Source organism: Miniopterus natalensis, chromosome 2 (genome assembly GCF_054644295.1).
Source record: "Miniopterus natalensis isolate mMinNat1 chromosome 2, mMinNat1.hap1, whole genome shotgun sequence".
NCBI classification, from domain to species: domain Eukaryota; kingdom Metazoa; phylum Chordata; class Mammalia; order Chiroptera; family Miniopteridae; genus Miniopterus; species Miniopterus natalensis.
This window is the reverse complement of record NC_142082.1, coordinates 182,397,764-182,416,688: the sequence shown is the minus strand read 5'-3', so window position 1 is coordinate 182,416,688 and position 18,925 is coordinate 182,397,764. Positions and strand designations below refer to the sequence as shown.

General features: G+C 42.9%; 1 protein-coding gene and 1 non-coding gene across 2 annotated transcripts in view; both read right to left on the bottom strand.

The window, feature by feature from the left end:
• Positions 1 to 1,240: 1,240 nt before the first annotated feature.
• The window catches only part of EP300 (EP300 lysine acetyltransferase), a 72,253-nt gene continuing 54,568 nt past the window's right edge, over positions 1,241 to 18,925 (bottom strand). Inside the window, exons 19-31 of the mRNA XM_016205321.2 lie at positions 18,550 to 18,638; positions 16,555 to 16,635; positions 14,432 to 14,488; positions 13,625 to 13,702; positions 12,767 to 12,834; positions 11,439 to 11,589; positions 11,182 to 11,328; positions 10,477 to 10,590; positions 9,622 to 9,787; positions 8,358 to 8,522; positions 7,186 to 7,347; positions 4,698 to 4,979; positions 1,241 to 4,525 (exon numbers count right to left, since the gene is read on the bottom strand). Of these exons, the coding sequence (XP_016060807.2) occupies positions 2,324 to 4,525; positions 4,698 to 4,979; positions 7,186 to 7,347; positions 8,358 to 8,522; positions 9,622 to 9,787; positions 10,477 to 10,590; positions 11,182 to 11,328; positions 11,439 to 11,589; positions 12,767 to 12,834; positions 13,625 to 13,702; positions 14,432 to 14,488; positions 16,555 to 16,635; positions 18,550 to 18,638 (3,762 nt within the window). The 3' untranslated portion in view covers positions 1,241 to 2,323. The remainder of the gene's footprint in view (positions 4,526 to 4,697; positions 4,980 to 7,185; positions 7,348 to 8,357; positions 8,523 to 9,621; positions 9,788 to 10,476; positions 10,591 to 11,181; positions 11,329 to 11,438; positions 11,590 to 12,766; positions 12,835 to 13,624; positions 13,703 to 14,431; positions 14,489 to 16,554; positions 16,636 to 18,549; positions 18,639 to 18,925) is intronic.
• Positions 11,754 to 11,855, bottom strand: LOC148093946 (U6 spliceosomal RNA). The gene has a single exon (XR_015714113.1). It is a non-coding gene; the product is annotated as a U6 spliceosomal RNA (small nuclear RNA).

Below are 18,925 nucleotides of genomic sequence, written 5' to 3'. Positions count from 1 at the left end.
TATTCTCTGCATCTTACTCCTGCTTACATCATTTAACGTTTTCCATTTCATCTCATTTCAGCATCATTCCATCTTTTCTGGATCTCAAACTGGCTTGCTCGAGGGCAGGGATACATCCTCTCTGTGCGCTCTGCCTGGCTGGCGGAGAATGTAGGTGCTTCGCCTACATCTGCTGGACCGCTGACCCGAGGCAGGTGTATGCTTGATACGTCTTCTGGGGCGGGCTCTAAAAACACCGTGTGCAGGCTTACTGCACATTAAGTCGCTGGTTATTTTTGATGAGACAATGTAAAATAGGCAGAACAAAAAGGAGTTTGAATAAAGGTACTTGAAGATTTTCTGTAACCCTCAGCTATCATATCTAGTGTAAAGCTTGATGATAAAAACAAGACCTGCCAAATGATGCCAGTCTTCTTTCAAACTTGTTCATAGCCAATGTCATTAATATGAAGTTGGAGGTAGGACCAGTAATCTGTTCTTTTAACACCTGGCAACACACCGGACTATTATAATTAAGCTCTTACTTAGCCTTCCAAGTCTTATTTCCACCCTTTTTCTTCTTTTTTTGGTTAATCTTTACCTGAGGATATTTTCCCCTTGATTTCAGAGAGTGGAAGGGAGAGACATCCATCGATGTGAGAGAGACAGTTATTAGTTGCCTCCTGCACGGGCCCTGACTAGGGCCGGGGATCGAACCTGCAACCCAGGTACGTGCCCTTGACGGAATCAAACCCGGGACCCTTCGATGCACAGGCTGACACCCTAACCACTGAGCCACACGGGCCAGGGCCCACCCATTCTTTCCTACTAGACTGCCTCGCCCCGCCCCCTGCGTTGACTTCTTGGCAGTTAGCAAAGACCAAGTATGACAGAAGAGGGATGTACTGTGGCTCTTAAGCACTGCTTTTTCAGGAAACTGCTGTGACTTAGGTGCTCATTTTCAGCCCTGTGAGAGGTTGGTTGGAAGACGAGTCATCCATAGGGGACCACAGTCGGTCCCATGCCAAGATGTTAAAGGCTAATTAATATCAATTCAAATAGATAAAATTGACATTTGGCTGGTACTTTGTTTTTCCCTGAACGCTGGACAGATTTACCAAAGTCCATGTGTAGCTTCACTTCAATACACAGAGAGGCTCTAAGCTAGTGTTTCTGCTTCTCTGAACCCTGTGCACCAGGGACTTAACTGATGCTTTTTCTGAGACAAAGGGGGGGCGGCAAGAAGTGAAACAAAGTTAGCTGTCTGTCTCACACAGTTTATTTAACAATAGGTAATAAGAAATCAAATTTAACAGTCTATACAGTGATCCAAAGTTCATATTTATAAGTAATCAATTTTAATTGCATGATTTACAACAGTTGAGGGTTTCTGCTTTCTATGTTCAAGTTTTACAGAAAGTGTGTGTGTGTCGGGGCAGGGTGAGGAGGGAGAAAGCAAGCGAAGAAACCAGGGACATTTCGCGTGTTAAAATCATCCCAGTGGAATCGTTTCTTACCCTCTTTTTAATTTTTTTCTGTTAGATGTAAAAATAACAAAAAAAATTCTTCCAAGAAACAAACCACAGTATATAATACATCAATTTGGCAGCTGCCCCTGTATATTTTGAAAAAGTCGTTTTTCTCTCTACATGTACAAATTATTTTAATACTTGAAGTTTTTACGCTCAGACTTACGGAATAGAAAATTTTCTGGAGCACAAAAGTTGACTTGAGGGGAGGAAAGGGAAATTTTTTTTTTTTTTTTTTTTTTTTACATTTTAAAAAGAATGAACATCTTTGCACCCAGAGAAAAAAAATTGGTATTTTAATATATATTTATATATATTTATATATATAATGTAATTTTAAAGTAACATTAACCCCCTTTGTCCTCTGGTTTTAGAAATGTTCTTTTTTAACTCTTCCATAAAGTGAGGAAAACAGGGAAAAATGTCAACCATCTGCACCAGTAAATAATAACTATTAATATTACATATTTTCATTAATTTAAAAAAAATAATAAAACCTATTGGAGGTGCAAGGCAGGAGCATGTGGGTGGCTTCAGACCTCAGCCTCCTCCAGTGCACACTTGAACCACACACACACACGGGGAAAGGCCGGTGGTAACCAGCCCTAACAAAAATATATTCTTTGTGTTTTATCATCCCTCAGGTTCATCTTGCATGTTTGCTTTAAACCACAAACAGCTACTGCACAGTTCTTATGTGTTCCAAGGAAAATTGTCTTTTAGGCTAAGAAAGATTCAAAAAAATTGTTTTCAGTACAAAACAGTCTTGTTAAGAGAAAATAATTTTTTTGCTCCCAAAATACTACAAGGTGTCTCTAGTGTATGTCTAGTGTACTCTGCGAGAGGTTTGAATTCAAGTCTGAGTTATCGGTGCTGAGTCCCAGGTCCGTGGCGCTTGCACCATGGAGGTTTGCCATGCCTGGATTGCTAGTGAGCTGAGAAAGCATCGAATTCTGGTCCGGGCTGGCAAAATGCCCTTGTTCCATGGGGTTGGCCTGGGCAGCTACCAGTCCCGGATGTGGAGAACTGGTCTGTGGGGATACGTGGTGTGGAGAAGGCTGAGGTTGCATCCTTGGGGAAGGGCTGGAGTGGGGGGGCTGAGACTGTGGCCGTGGAGAAGGGACAGGCTGGGGAGAACGCACTTGATTGGAGAGAGAAGGGATCTGCTGGCCTTGTAGATGTGGGGACTGAGCCTGATTTGGGAGCATATGCTGTTGGGGGCTCATGGGGTTGGGCTGAGCAGGGGACCCCATCTGTTGCTGAAGGAGTCGCTGCTGATAGGCCTGCAGACTGGCTCCTGCCTCTGCTCCCAAGGCCTGGGGGAGCTGGCCCATCTGTCCCATGTTCCCTTGTTGCATCTGTTGCATGTGATGCTGCATCCGTTGCTGTTGCTGCTGCTGCTGCTGCTGCTGCGGGGAGTAGCCAACTCCTTGGGGCTGCTGGAATTGGTTGTGGTTGGCCATCCCAGGGCCAATTCCTGGCCCTGCTCCCTGCTGCTGCTGCTGCATCATCTGCTGTCGTCTCAAGATGTCTCGGAACTGTGAAGGCATGGTATTGTGATTCATGTTCATCTGCTGAGCCTGGGGGCTCATCCCTCCCATGGGTGGCTGGAGCTGCTGCTGTGGTTGCTGCTGGGGCAGGCTGGCCCTCTGGACTCCCGCCTGCATGGGATTCATGTTCTGCATGGCTGGATTGGAGTGGACCCCCTGCTGAACGGGCATGGCAGGGGGCTGCAGCCCTGGCTGGCCCTGGGGCATGCCAGGCTGCCCAGGGAGGGTTTGTGGATTAGAGTTGGCATACTTGGCAGCCCGCTGCTTGATGAATGCAGCCAACAACTGGGGGTTGGCGTGAAGGATACTAAGCACCTGTTGCTGCTGGAGGGGAGAGCTGGGAGACCTGAGAGTCCGCAAAAGGTTTTGTAAGGCTTGTTGAGACACAGTGCCTGGTTTGAGAGGGCTCACACCAACCTGGCCCAATCCTGGTTGGGGGGCCATGTTCAATGGCTGACCATGCTGGGCCACTGACATCATGGCTGGCCTTGGCATCCCAGACTGTAGTTGTTGGGGCTGAGGCAATCCTCCTTGGGCCCATGGTGGCTGTTGCTGCATCCCAGTGGGCCCCATCCCTGGCTCTAAATGTCCACTGGGACCTCTGGCCATGGGAGGTGGGTTCATACCCATGGGGCCCATTGGGTTCATCTGGGGCATCTGGTGCTGGATTGGCCTTTGAAAAATCTGCACATGGGCCATCTGGCGCTGTGTCTCAGCTGCCCTCTGAATCTGCATTGCCATTTCCACTGCTGCAGGCGGGGGCCCCGGAAGGGGAGGCTGAGCAGTCTGAGGGGGGGTTGGAGGGGTCACCTGGCCTGGTGCTTTACCCTGGGACACAGGGCCAGCAGCTTGAGTCCTGGGCAAGTAGGGCGGCATGCTGTTAGGAGGGGTGGGCTGAGGCTGAGAAGGGGGCTGGGGCTGGGGCGTCTGTGGGGTGGTGGGCTGCTGGCTGGTTGGCGTGGTTGGCGTGGCAGGAGTTGGGGAGGGCAGGCCCTGCTGCTGTCCTACCACACCAGTCCGCTGCATGCTGGCCATTCTCCTGCGGAGCATCTGGGCCTGCTGGAGCCGGTGCTGCAGCTGCTGCTGCCGGAGCTTTTGCTTGATGTTCAGGCAGAACGGCACAGGGCACTTGTTCTCCTGGCAGTGCTTGGCATGGTAGCAACAGAGGGCAATGAGCTGCTTGCAGATGGGGCACCCTCCATTGGTTTTCCGTTTGCAACCCTTGGTGTGCTGCACGACCCGTTTCATCTTCTGGCAGGAGGGCAGGGAACAGTTGGCATTTCGGCACTGGCAGGCGTGGACCAGAGACTGGATGCAGCGCTGAATGCTCAGGCGGCGAGAGTCTCCTGGGCTCTGGGTGGCCGCAGCCTGCTGGTTGTTGCTCTCATCATCTAAGCCGAGACCTAGTTTCTCCATTTTGTGGTCATGGTTTTTAGTGTTATAGCAGGTGATACACAAGTCATAATCCTGGGGAAAAGAACACAGGTGGCAAGGTCAACTCTCCAAGACTGAAGTCATTCAAAAGCATTTTACATATTCTGCTTGAGCTAAAAAGCCCCTTTAGTTCTACCACTCAAACAGGAAGGCCAGACCCCCAGAACCCTCCAGAGCCCTCCTCTCCCTGCCACCTGGGGCATACCTCACACACAGTACAGTGCCAGCGCGTCTCCACGTGGTGCTTGCACTCATTGCAGGTGTAGACAAAGCGGTCCTGGCTCTGGGTGTGCAGCTCCACTAGCATGCACATGGTGGACCACTGGGCTCTCCGGAGGGATGAGAACTCTAGGTGTTTGTCCCTCGCGAGGGTGAGGAAGGCGTCCCGCCCATCCATCAGATCGCAAGGGATGAGGGGGTCAGGGTCCACAATGGGAGGCAGGGAGTTGGCGGCAGGGCCGGCAATGAGACGGATGACAAAGAAGACCTGCAAAACAGATGTGCTCATTTTGACTTGGCAACTAGAGCACCACGCAGTGCTGGATCAGTAACACTGGACAAGCGAGTCAGACTGGCCGCCTGTGGGGCCGACACACTCTGTTAGTGATACAGCCCCCCTCCTGCTTCATGTCTCTGGTCTATTCTCTGAGACTGTCTACAATGGGCCTAAAATCTACACCTGATCTTTTCTTCCTCCTTCAGTAATTCCTTCAAAATAAGAATGGACCAGGTCAGGTACAGCAGACTTTCTGCATAAGATGCAACCCATGGTTTAATTTGAATCTAATTACCAGACAAAAACACACACGCACAAAAAACCAAAACCAAACCAGACAAATCCAAGTTGAGGGAAATTTTGCAAAACAATTGGCCTGCACTCTTCAACAAAAAGTCCATGTCAAGAAAGAAAATAAGGCCGGGAGCTAAGGCATGGCAACTCAACATGACACATGCTCCTTAACAGATGGTGATACTGGTTATGTTTCCTGAGTATGAAACCTAGTTTGGCCATGCAGAGGCTGTCTTCTTTCTTAGAAGGTACTCGCTGAAATAAAGGAAATGTAATAAAATGTTAACAACTGGTGACTCTAAGTGAAGGGTGTGGGGGGAGGTCCTTTATGCAACTTTCCTGTAAGTTTGAAACAACAAAAATGTTGGTGGGGTGGAAAAGGTAACAAAGCAAAACCTTATTTCTTGCTGTAGCAGCAGCAAAATTTTTGCTCATTGAAGTTTGAAAACACATAACCACCATTAATTCCCATAACCATTAGTGGAAAGGCTGCAATAGGAAGCTGGGATACATGTATTTGAAATGAATTCATATATAACTATAAACTCTTATTAACCTAATAAAATGTAAAATGGTACCTTCATGAGGTCAGGACCCTGTCAGCAAGTGCTGTACTGCCCTCTCTGTATTGTACCAGTTTTTTCAGAGACCGAAAACCTGTGCAAACTGGCAGTGAAACTTAGAATATACATGGGGAAAATGTTTGCATAAAACAAGAGTTTTTTAAGATAAGACACAGGCGAAGGGATATTAGGCCTCTATCATCATAGGCCTGTTGACCTTAGTAGAGTAGTGGTATCTGGGAAAAGATGCTCTGAAAAGCTTTACAGGTCAAGCACCATTACAATAACTCTAAAGAAGGGTTCTGCCATAACCATTTCTCTCCCGGAGAGTGCTTAATTGCTTGTAATTCCATACTCAAGCCTTCAGCTCCCTCTCCACATAATTAGCCACTTCCTGTAAGAACTGGATTACGATGTCTGAACAGAGTTGACTGAGACATTAAAAATCTGACATGAATTACCCTTCTCATCTCACCAGTGATAACGCTAATGGAAAAAGAACCCCAACGCACCCCACAACAAGTAGGTAATTTAAATAATGAAATAATTCAAAGTTTTAACTTCTCTGAGAAGAGGTTACAAGTGTATTTATGAAAGTTTAGCTTTTCTTCAATTCTCTCCACTTCCCAATTCACTTTCAGGAAGGCCAATAGTCAACATTTTTATTCATTTGCTTGGCCAAAGTTCCACTACAGACAAACTAGAGTTCTAAGGAACTTTGTTTAAAATAGCAAAAACATCCAGTAAGCCAATCTTCTGAACAATGGACAGAGGCACACCCACAAGATAAACTATGCTTGTGCTTTCACAATCTATCGTCACGTGCCACTTCACAACTGGGACATGTTCTAAGAAATGCATCATTAGGTGATTTCATCACTGTGGGAAAGAGTATTTACACAAAGCTACATGGTCTATAACCTAGTAGTGTAATTGTATTGTATGTGCTACACTTTCATATGACTGGCAGCACTGTAGGTTTGTTTACACCAGCATCACCATAAACGTGAGATATGCGCTGTGCTAGGACATTACTAAGGCTGTGACATCGCTAGGTGATAAGAATTTTTCAGCTTCATTGTCTTATGGGACCACCGTTGTATATGCAGTCCATCACTGGCCAAAATGTCACCAAGCAGCAAATGACTGTGTAAGACACAATCCAATACCATCTAGATTTACAACAGCTACAAGTCAAAGCCACCTTATCAGTTCCTGTTCCTACCACCCTCTTCTTTCTTCTTCATGTGACTTCTCCCGAATTTCCAGTGTGGGCTCACGCCATACATGCCAACACGGCGGGCAGTGTTTCCTCTCCCGTCCGTGGGGCTGCGTCTTACCTCTTTGTGCTTCTCCATGGTGGCGTAGAGCTTCTGCGAGAGGTCGTTGGACACGCTGGGCATGCCTGGCTTCTTCTTGTTGCCCCTACTCAAGCTGCTCTTGTTCTTGCTCGTCTTCTTGTTATTCTTCTTTTTAGCATTTTTGCTGTCTCCCTTTGTCACCTGCAGGACAGCAAAGGAGACAAGAAAACATTAACGTTCTGTTAGGAAGTGATTTGAATAATATGAATGGTAAAAGAGAATCCTTTCTTTGAAACTAGAGGATATACTATGCTTTCCACCAACTGCTCTTTACTCACAATCTTTATTTTTAAGCTATTTACAGTAAACATTAGTTTTCTCCCAAAGAAGAATCCCTACACTAAGACCCTTCATTAAGACAATGGCAACCTTAGCTTTCTGACCGAAGAGCCCCAGAGTTTGGAGTCCCCTCAGGTCGAGCAATCCTATCCCAGGATTGAGGATGGGGAACAAGGAGTGTGGGGCAGTGAAGGGTGCATGGAAGTGGTGAGTCAAGGAATTGGACTCATTTCCTTCTACTCACATTCTAGAATTTTATGGACCTACTCCAAAAAACTATTGAAAAACATTCAATCAATGAATTTAAACAACAAAGCCGTAAAGAGTTCTTCAACAGACTATTTAAGGGTGACTTTAGAAGGTCAAACTAAATGACGGCAATTCTAGACATGCTATATGAGTCAATAACATCAGGAAAAGCTCCTTAGATGATTCGCCTACAAAACCAGGCTCTGTACACAGGGGACTAGTAAACTGTGGTCCAGGCCTGTTTCTGTTGTTTAAAAGAAGAAAAAGTGTCGGAGACAATATATGTCCTGCAAAGCCCCAACTACCCATAATCTGGACCTTTACAGAAGCTAAAGTTTACCAATCTCCGTCTCTAGATAGGTAATTTTGTATCCACTATTCAGGGGTTCCTTTCTGTTTCCAGATCAGTTTCCAAACTGGAAATCCAAGACTTCATTTACAAAGGAGGGGTCTCATGCTAAAAAGGTTTAAAGCCACAGATATAGAACCTCAGTATTTCTTGCCCAATTTAAAGAGCCCTTTCACAGCTGAGAGCTTTGAGACCAAGTTGAAAGTTTAAGCTCACTTCTGATTATAGATGAGAATCGAGGTAGAAGTTGGAAAGGAAAATGAAAAGCCCTTACGTCTGTGCTTTCATTGCTGGTGTTTTCCTCTCGCTTCCTCTCTTCCTCCTCCTGTTCCAGTTCCTTAATGCTCTCTTCCAGAACATTGGGCCAGAAATCACCTTCAAAATACGGCAATTCCTTTGCACTTGTTAATCGATCTTCAGTAGCTTGTTTAAAAATATCCTGTGAAAATATCCATGCACAAAATGAAGTCTCTAATTTTTAAAAAACGTGTTATACAAAAGCAGTCACAGCTAATGGACATATGAAACACCAAGGATTAAAATGTCTCCTAGGCCTGGCCAGCGGGGCTCAGTGGTTAGAGTGGCAGCCCGTGCACGAAGGATTACAGGTTTGATTCCCTGTCAAGGGCATGTACCTGGGTTACAGATTTCATCTCCGGCCCTAGTTTGGGCTCTAGCGGGAGGCAACCCATTGCTGTGTCTCCCTCATATCGATGTTTTTCTCTCTCCCCACCCATCCCTTCCAAAATGGCGGCAGAGATTTTTTTATCTAAGCACCATCCCTGGGAAGACATTTAGTGTCATTAACAGTAAAAAGGCCATCTTAAGTCAGTATTTCTGGTTTTCTCTCTCCTCCGCCCACGAAGGCAGGGAGATTATCTGCCTTTATATAACCAAGTACCCTACCAGGACCAATCATCATTTACATGTGGCCTTGACCACTCCTGATGACAAAGGCAGTGCAATGTGAGGCACCCCTGCCTGGCACCATCCTTGGAGTTCCAGCAGCTCTCACTGAGAAACACTGTTCAACACAAAGACTACAAATACTGGGAAATGGATAGCGACAGAGATCTGTGCTGCCGGGAAAATACCCAGCTGATAACTTCCTCCCCAAGAGTAAAAACAGGTAAGAAACTCAGTAGTTCAAGTTCTTATTATGAGAGGCCCTATAATTACGAATGGCTACTAAGAACACATTTTTAGTTAGTCACATCTTTAAAACAGAAATTTACTTATCTAAGAAGACTCTTTGAAGGCCTAGTTTTTACTTTGAAGAAGTTTGACTATAGAAAAGAGAATATTAAACACTGATGTACTCAACTGACTGCTAGGTTTGGCAATTTTTAAACATTTTGCCAGATATATTTCACCTTAATAATTCAGGCAAAATAAAAACACTTTACCAAATTAGCATAATTTTATGTTACATGGAAGAGGGAGAACAAATAGAAGCTTTTTAAGACAGTTAAGTGGCAGAATACAGAGCAGCAGGATTAGTAAATTGCTCTTCTATCACTCCCCCAACTCCTCCTGACCTTGTAGTCATGGACAATTCGCTCAGACACGGACTTGTCAAGCATCTTTTTGTACCACTCCTGCAGTCGCTTGGGCTTGGGTATCTTCTGGTCAGGAGGATGGCAATGGAAGATATAGTCGTCTCCCTCACTTGGGGGACATGCCCAAATATGCCCTGTTGTATAACTAACACAAAGAGAAGAAATATTGAAGAGAAATGATCATCCATTCTGGGAAGAATGCCATACAAGGTGCAAGTCAGTACAGAAGCCAATGATTTCCCCCCAAGACAACACAGTACACAATGCAGCATCAGATCAGAGTTCTTAGGCCAGAGCTTCGCATGACTGCAGCACTAACAATGGAGCTCACATGGCTTAGTTCTTAGAGGTTCTATGGAAGCTAGTTGGATCCCAAAATCCCAAATTTGCATTTAGCGACCAAATGAAAGCTACAATGCAAAGGGAAATGGATCCGTTTCGATAAGAAAGCTAAACAAAATCCAAGTTGTTGAGAAGAAAAACCTGCAAGGTGAGGTGGTAAGGAACCAGTCTGACATATTTTTATTACCTCCAGGCCTCTGTTTTTGGTTTTGATACCCAGGTGTAAAGGGATCAAGGCAAATGTTCAAGGTTTGGGCCCTAAATGAGTAACAATCAACTCTGAAATCAAACTGCTCCAAACAGCTTAACTGAACAAAATGAAACTGGGATGGGGGGCAACATCAAAAGCTCTCCAGCAAAAAATGAGGGTCCAGTTTTAGTAGATGAAAACCAAAGCTGAGAAAAAAGTCAAAGTCATATATCTGCATGTTTTAACTTGTATCTTACCACTACACCACAGTGATAGTTTAAACCAACTGCTTTTTAACTTACCCTAATTTCTTGACATATTCTAAATATCCAATTAGGATTTCATAATAGACTGCAGTCCTCAAGCATTTCGGACGGAAGAAATGAACACTATCGAGGTATGATATGTATACTCTCCTACAACAAATGGGGAGAAAGAAACCAAGTCAGGTCATCACATGCGTTCTTATCGATGTGACTAAAAATACAAGCTCTCTCTTCTCTTCTGTGCTTTTTAAAGCTCACCTTGTCTGCAGGGTACTATACTAGACCATGAACCCTTTAGGGGAGCTTAGTGAGCCTAAGGCTCTATTAGCCCCAGCACCCAGCAGTGCCTGAAACATAGTGCATCAGTCAATATTTATGGATCCAAATGTGATCTGGCAGCATTCTTATTCTGGCCTTTATACTATTTTGGAAACAAATTCTAAACCATACGCTACCTCATTTGCATGACAGTCACATACCTCTTCACACAACCTAAATTTAAGCCCACTTTCTGAAAAGTAATGAGTTTGTTTCCCATTCACAACCCTTTCCTCATTACTATGACCACAGAAAGGCAGTACTGAACAGTACTTTATGTTTTTTGTTTTATTTCAATACTACACTTGAGAATTTGCGTTTCCAAACCAAGCACACCAAACACTTTCTTGCCCGTTTTGCTTCCTCATCTCCCTGCCCACTCCCACGCACTCCAGAAGGGAAGGCAGCCCTAGTAAAACCTACCTCTGGTTGGGTGGGGGGCAGTCCGAGCCGTACTCCTGAACGTGCATGCCAAAGAAGCACAAATCAACACCATCAATCTCTTCAAAGGCAAAGAGGGCTTTGGTTCGATAGGGAAAGGATTCGGCCATCTCTCCACTATCCACAAACCTACACAGTTCAGGTTGGAGGGAAAAACCACAGCAACTCATTCAGATCAGAACCGTCAACAGTGAGCACGCACGAGTGAGTGCAGATCCATGAAAGAGATTACTAGATACCTTGCTTTCATGCCTGGTTTGACTTCCACAGTTTTGTCAGAAGCATGAACGACACGAACAGTGACTTCTCCTGACTCAGGGTGATTCTGTCGCCTCAGAAAGTCATTCACACGATTCTCTAGAAAGGTGCCAAGCCTGGTAGATGGCAACCCTAGGAATGTAGAAGTTAAAAGTTCAGTAGCAACCAAGATGCAAATTTATTACTCTCAGTCTTAAGATTCAATATCAAATCTCATGTCTGCTTTTTCAATACAAATAGAGCAATTTGCTGGGTTTTACTAAAAGCAAGCAATGTGGTCAATACTAGAAAGCATTCCCCCCGTGGAAGACTTCACGAATTTGTGTATCATCCTCGCACAGGGGCCATGCTGACCTCTATCATTCCAAATAGAGTACATGTGCAGTTACAGCAAGCATGGTAGTCAATACTTTTTAAATGTTATTTTGTCCAACTTTTTATTTTGAAAACTTTCCAGTTACAGAAGAGTTAAAACATAGAACACCCATATGCACTTTGCCTCGACTGCTAAACTAATTTTTTAAAAGAATGTTTTTATTGGTTTTAGAAGAAGGGAGGGAGGGAGAGAGAAACATCAATGTGAGAGAAAAACATCGATCAGTTGCCTCCTGCACGCACCCCAAGCAGGGACTGAACCTGAAACCCGGGCATGTGCCCTGACCGGGAATCGAACCAGCGACCCCTCGGTGCACAGGACGACGCCCAACCAACTGAGCCACACTGGCCAGGGCTGCAAAAATAATTTTTAAAAAGTTGGGTATTATGAGAAACCTTGCAGGAATTAAAGCAACCTATAGATCAGCAAAGAATTGCAAAGGTACTTATGAAACTAAACCAAATACTGTAAGATAAATTTTAATATTAATTGTATAAAATTTTTGGCCACCACTCCCCCCCCAACCCTCAATTGAAAAGATCATATAGAGGTCTAAAAGCAGCCCCCACTAATGATATGGACAAAACTGAGGGAACCACTCATGGGATGGCAATTCTGGCCAAATATTTCCACACCTACCCCCCATTAAAAAAAATGCCCCAAATATGGAGAAATGCCTAAGTAAGAAAAACAGATTTGCCATTTTACAATCCCTGATCCCTGAAAATGTTTTTCTTAGGTCTATCGAATTTCATACCAAAAAGTACAATACAATTCAATTCTAAGTACATACATTATAGAAAAGTTATTTTTAGTTTGGTTAAATATTTTAAATAAGGCTGAAACAAAGCAATTCATCTTAAGTAGCTTATTCTTAACTATGCATGCTTCCGTGAAGTCTTGCCAAGCTGTACCTGTAAAAATGAAACTTACTTTTAGCAGAAAGCTTATTTTCTTTCCTAGTTCGTGCAGTTTTCTTTAAACAGCCATCACAGAAAAACCTAAAATGTAAACCAAGACTTTGCTTACAAAACTTAGAGAAAAACTTAATGTATACTACACTATCTTAAGTATGTATAAAGTTAAAATTCAAAAAATGACCTGGGAGAAATAGAAACATTTCTAAATATATAATAGTTAATACAAACAATATACGAAGAGCTTGTAGATACCCTTCACACACAAAAAGGGAAAAACCTAGTTGAAAAATAGGCAAAAGACACGAAAAAATGTGAAGGGCATATAAATTGCCTTACATGTGAGTGAAAAGATGATGAAGGATTACAGATTAAGACAGGAATTTTGATTTTTGGGCAATCACACTGGCAGAAGTCTGTGTGCTAGTGGGTATGTAAATACACTCAAAAGTACCAATAGATTTTAAATGTACTTTTAAAAAAAATCCTCACCTGAGGGTATGTTTTGTTGTTTTTTAAAACTGATTTTAGATATACTTTTTAAATGATTTTTAGAGGAGAGGCATAGAGAGATAGAAACATCACTGACTGGCTGCTGCCTCCTGCACACCCCCTACTGGGGATCAAGTCTGCAACCGGAGAAGCATGTGCCCTGAACGGGAATTGAAGCAGTGATCTCTTGGTTCCTGGGTTGATGCTTAATCACTGAGCCACACTAGCCTGGCTTAAATCTGGACTTTAATTAGCTTCTCCCAATCCAAAGAACAATTTTTAGAGACAGTAACTTTGAAGATAAGATATAATCATCACAAAGACAAAAACTCGCTAAAACTCATGGTGAAGAAACAGTCTAGATAAAATACTGGTGTCTCACCCAGTTGGCCAGATGACCTCATGGTGAAGGACACAGATCTGGTGCATCTTTCTTCCACACTCTGCACAATCAACAAACCTGGAAATAAAAAGCCAAAATATCTAAAGACTTGAAATAGTTTTTAAAAGTTTTTAATTTTTTATTTTTTTAAAAAAATATATATATCCTTATTGATTTCAGAGAGAGGAAAGGAGAGGGAGAGAGAGAGATAGAAACATCAATGATGAGAGAGTCATTGATCGGCTGTAGCCCACAACCCGGGCATGTGCCCTGACCGGGAATCGAACCCTGATAGCCTGGATCCTAGGTCGACGCTTAACCGCTGAGCCACGCCCGGCTGGGCAAGTTTTTAATTTTTTAAAAGCTCTTTATTATTACAGGTAGAGCAATTTTCAAAAGAAATTAAGTTCAGTTATTAAATGTGACAATTTTAAATGTGACTATGGGAAGAAGTAGAAAGTGAAAGATCACTAAGCTGAAGCTTCCAAATGAGTCCGACACCATCCTAGCCATTCTAAGGGTGCCTAACATACTGGAACACTTCAGTGCCCCGAAAGGCCTCACCACAGAGGTAGGGACTTTGAACTTGCTTCACCTGGGCCCATGTAACACCAACGGTTACGTGCTTTAGTGCGTTGTAAACGGATACTAACTGTAATGCAGACATCCGCATTTCTACCATCTATGTTAGCTGTATGTATGCAGATTCAGCCCAAGAACACAGAATTATCCCACTGGCCACGCAAAGCAAGAAACTGAAAGGAGGGCAGGTTCAAGTGTAATGACTATTCAGGAAGAATGACTTACAGTTCAGGATCCAGTGTGTCATTTTTCCTCTTGGAAAACTGTTCTTTATTTATTGTACTAAAGAGAAAAGAGGAACATAATGAGAAAAAGTGACACAGAAAGATGAGCGCTCTGACCACTGTCCTATCCCAAGGAACAAATCTCATACTGTAAGTGGATTACTTAAACCTGAGAATATCCTGAGGATACACTGAGAGCAGGTACATTCTTGGCTCCCACAAAATGCATGTTTACACGGAGGAATGCCTGTGTTTTTGGAAAGGGCTTTATAGTAAATCCAATTCTCCTTGTAGGAAATGGAGAAGGCAGGAAGAACTAGGAACGGGAGGTCATCCTTCATTTCCTTTTTAAAGCTCATCTGCTACTCTTAGTGTTATGTATTTATGCCTTTTAATAGTTTAATGTTCCTAGACTGAACTATGAAAGACGGTGTTTATAGAGGCAACTAATCCACTATATAAAAATAATACTCATTTTTCAGGAAGTCTAGTTAAACAACTTTTTATATTCATAGAAAATTTCAATATTAAGAACACGTATTTCAGTTTTAAAGGGTAAAAATTCCTTATTTTATAGTATTTATTTTAAAATTTTCACACAGCCTCCCAGCCCTCCAGAACTGGCACATCACACTCGCGGCCTCACACCACACTCACAGCCTCACAAATACAGAGGCTGGCACTCCTATCATTCTCTATCTAGAACACACTTCAGAGGGCCAACTGACTACTGCTTCTTCCTCACAAAAAAGGGGCCCCCACTGTTTCCTACTAGTTACAGGCTAGAGATGCATCTCTACATGGCCTACGACCTTGTACTCTAAGTGTACTGAAGATCGGCAGCACAGGCAGGCCCTGCTAGTAATGCAGACTCTCAGGTCCACTCCTACAGCATCGGAAGGGGGTTTCTAGACTCTTCAAAGTCAGAGGTGCACTGTCCTAAGGTTTAGAACACATGGTAAGACACTCAACAGTGCAAACAGTAAGGCTGCCTTCCTGTCCTGCATCAGGGAAACCCAGCCAGAGTCCTGACTTCCTGGTTTAGCCAAGGGTCAGAAAATCTCCATAGGGCTCAAGGGGACCCAGTACCTATACCCCAGATTGAAAGCTGACTCTACTATATTGTACTTCAATGGTCATTAAAGTGCAACTTCAAAACTCAATTTGGAAAAATTAACCAGTTTTTCAAAGAAGCCTTATTTTACTAGTAACATAACAATTCTATATTTTTTGGAGTGTTCTGAACTGCTTCTGATTATTATGGGTTAAACCAGGAAAGAAGTTGAAGAATATTAGAAATACACCGAACAGTATTTTCTTCCTAAGACAGTTCAAATTTGAAATACAGTGTCTAACTAAATCTCAGAGATTAGAAGTATGCTGTGGCTCAGTGATTCGATCCCTGGCCCCAGTAGGGGTGCGTGCAGGAGGAAAACAATTGATGTCTCTTTCATCACATCAATGTTCCTCTCTCTCCCCCTTGCTCCCTTCTACTCTCTCTAAAAATCAATGGGAAAAGCATCTTCAGGGAAGGATTAACAACAACAAAAAAAGTATGAGGCAGCAGTTCAGGATATGTTTGAAAACTTTTCCTGGCATTTAACAAAAAGTAAGAGCCTGTAAGATCGCAAAAGCCTAATGAAGTCTCTAAGTCACTCTAACAAACTACCAAAGCCCTAATGCTATTTAATGATATTCACAATTATAGTGATTCTGTATGATTAACCTAGATGAAAAGGCTGTAAGGTTCTGTTCAATTCCCCTCGAATTCAAAACTGTTAATAATGATGTCCTTTGCCCTACGACTTTTCACTTTTAGGAAAGAAGCTAACTGCTTCCTTTAGAATATATCTAAAATGACCACCCAGGGCCAATGCAGTCCCTGAGAGAAATGCTCTCTGTCTGTGCTGATCAATATGGCAGCCACTAGCCATAGGACTTGATATGTGGCAAGTGCAAGTGAGAAACTTGCACTTTAAATTTTATTTACTTTTAAGTAGCCATCTGTGGCTAATGGCTGCCATACTGGACAGCATAATCCAAGACCACTTAGAAGCCTGAGCATGATCACCTGGCAACAAACAGAAATAAGACGGCGCTTTCTAAAACAATGCAGCTACTTACGTTTGAGGCTGGGAAGGGTCATCCCCCAAAGAAACGCTCTCCCCTTGGATTTCATTGAAACACTTCTCACAGAAATGATACCTGTCGGCAAGAAGGCCATACTGAGGTGAACTGTTCCGTCCACACAACACAGCCCAAGCCAAGCAACGAAGCCACCAATCACAGCAGGCCAAGGAGGGGGACGGGAGCAGAGAGCAGGTCATCAACGGCGACAAGAACATTCAATGATGCAGATTTATGGGCCCCACAGTATGGGTTTTGTTTTGTTTTTTTTTGCAATCAAAGCCAAGTGCAGACAACGACAAGCATGAGGGAGAAAAAAAAACACAACACAAAACACACAAAACAAACGAAGAAATGAGGGATTGCAGGACAACAAAAAAACATAAATGCAAGACAAGACAACACAAAGCAGAAAGCCAAGGCAAAGCACAGATTAGCATTAAATATCTCAAATGGGATCACAAGCAGCATATGATTACAGCAAATAAAGTTTCACTTACACAGACCTACACCCTTCATTTTAGTAATTAATGCTAATTGATACAAATAATCAGAAGGAAGGGGGATCAATATACTGGGGAGACAATAACTGCTCCCCTTTTACCTAAACAGCAATCACACACTTCTCCCATTTCCAAAAAATAAAAATACAGCACTGGGCACAACTTATCCAAAACCAACTGTGGCTTGGGAAAAAATTTTCTTTTTGATCCCAAGGAAGCCACATAAAAAAATTGTTTTTCAATGAAAAGTTTGCTCAAGGAGTTAAATACTGATTGTAACCATCAACTGATATAGTTAAAAAGGCAAAAGGAAGGCAGTGGTGTGTGCAGGTACTGATTACATGTTCCTTGGTACAAAGATTACAAACACTGTAGACTGATGATAAAAATCCAAATATAGTATGAAATGTTAAGACTGTAGTATGAGAAAAATCTCATGCTGATTACTTGCTTTTCTGAACCTAAGGTGCTCAAAACTTGAGACCCACTTTTTCCAGGTTTTAATGAGTAAAAAACTATGGACACTAATAACTACAAAGCACTAAGAGAGCACACCTAACTTTTTGTAAATAAAACAAAAAGTTTAAGTGACACTTTCAAAGCTAGAAATGCATCTGTAACACACAAGTTCTGCAAAAAACACCACCAAGGGACTGGTTTTACTAAAAAAGTAAAGTATTAACCGAGCCTTGCTATTTTGCGTCAGAGCCCAAAGTAAACACTCCATTACTGAAGACAGGAGACAAATCATGTTTAAGATAGCTTAGTGAGTGCAATTTTTGTAACTATAGACATTGTCTGGGCAGGGGAAAATAAGGCAGACATGCCTAATTTATTAGAAACCTATCACCCACTGTCATATGCAAATCTCTGTCAGTTAGCAGTCTGATGCAGAGCTATTTTTGGAGGTGTTCCTTTTTATTTGTTTAATAGAGGCAAAACAAATACTCTGGAATCCTCTATCTTCATATACTTCAATAACAACTACTTAGGGATAAGGCCATACACAAAAATGAAACATTTCCAAAAAGATATAGCTGGTTAACAAACTTCTGATTAGAAGTTTTCTCGGTAGTTTTGGGGAAAGGAGGAAGCCAGCAGCAATTTCATGGACAAGTAGAAAGACTTATTAGTTTGAAAATCTCAGTTCTGCTGGAGGCTGTAACGAGCTGTGAAATGACAGTGGAAAGAGAAGTGGGGCCTGGGATGTAATCCCATCTATGCCACCAACTCATAAAGTTGCTTAACTTCCTAAGGCCTTGGGTTCTTGCCTTTTATATTTTTATAAACCAGGGCCCAGACATCTGACACAAGGCTACTTTGTGCTAGAAAACTGTGCAATTCTACAAAGGCAAATTGCAAAACCAGAACTTGTGCTGTACAGTTGTTTTCAGGCAAGTTACACATGAACCATGACCATATGTGTGTTGGTCCATCTGCATGCACTCTCTGGACACATGGACCATGGGCCACACACGGTCGAACTTACCTGTTCTGGTAACTATAGTACGTGGCATCACGAGGGATTGTGCATAACTGTTTGCCATAGCAACAGAGTGTCTGTGGAGAGAATTCCAACTGCAAAAGAAACCATTCATTAAATAGTACACAGGCCGAAGGACAAGCTAGAATATTTACACTGGCAAATCAAAACACAAGTTAGTGAAGTCTTAATCATAATGGGCTGTTTCCAAGACAGTTCACAGAACTGAAACCATTCTAATGTATTATTTCACCACTGTGAGTAGTCAGCAGTTATATCCTCCCACCACTTACCAAAAAACTCAACAGGACAAGAGGAGCTCAACGTGAATTGGTATGCACAGGTAAGTCAGTACCTGACAGGTAGTATGCACAAGTCCCTA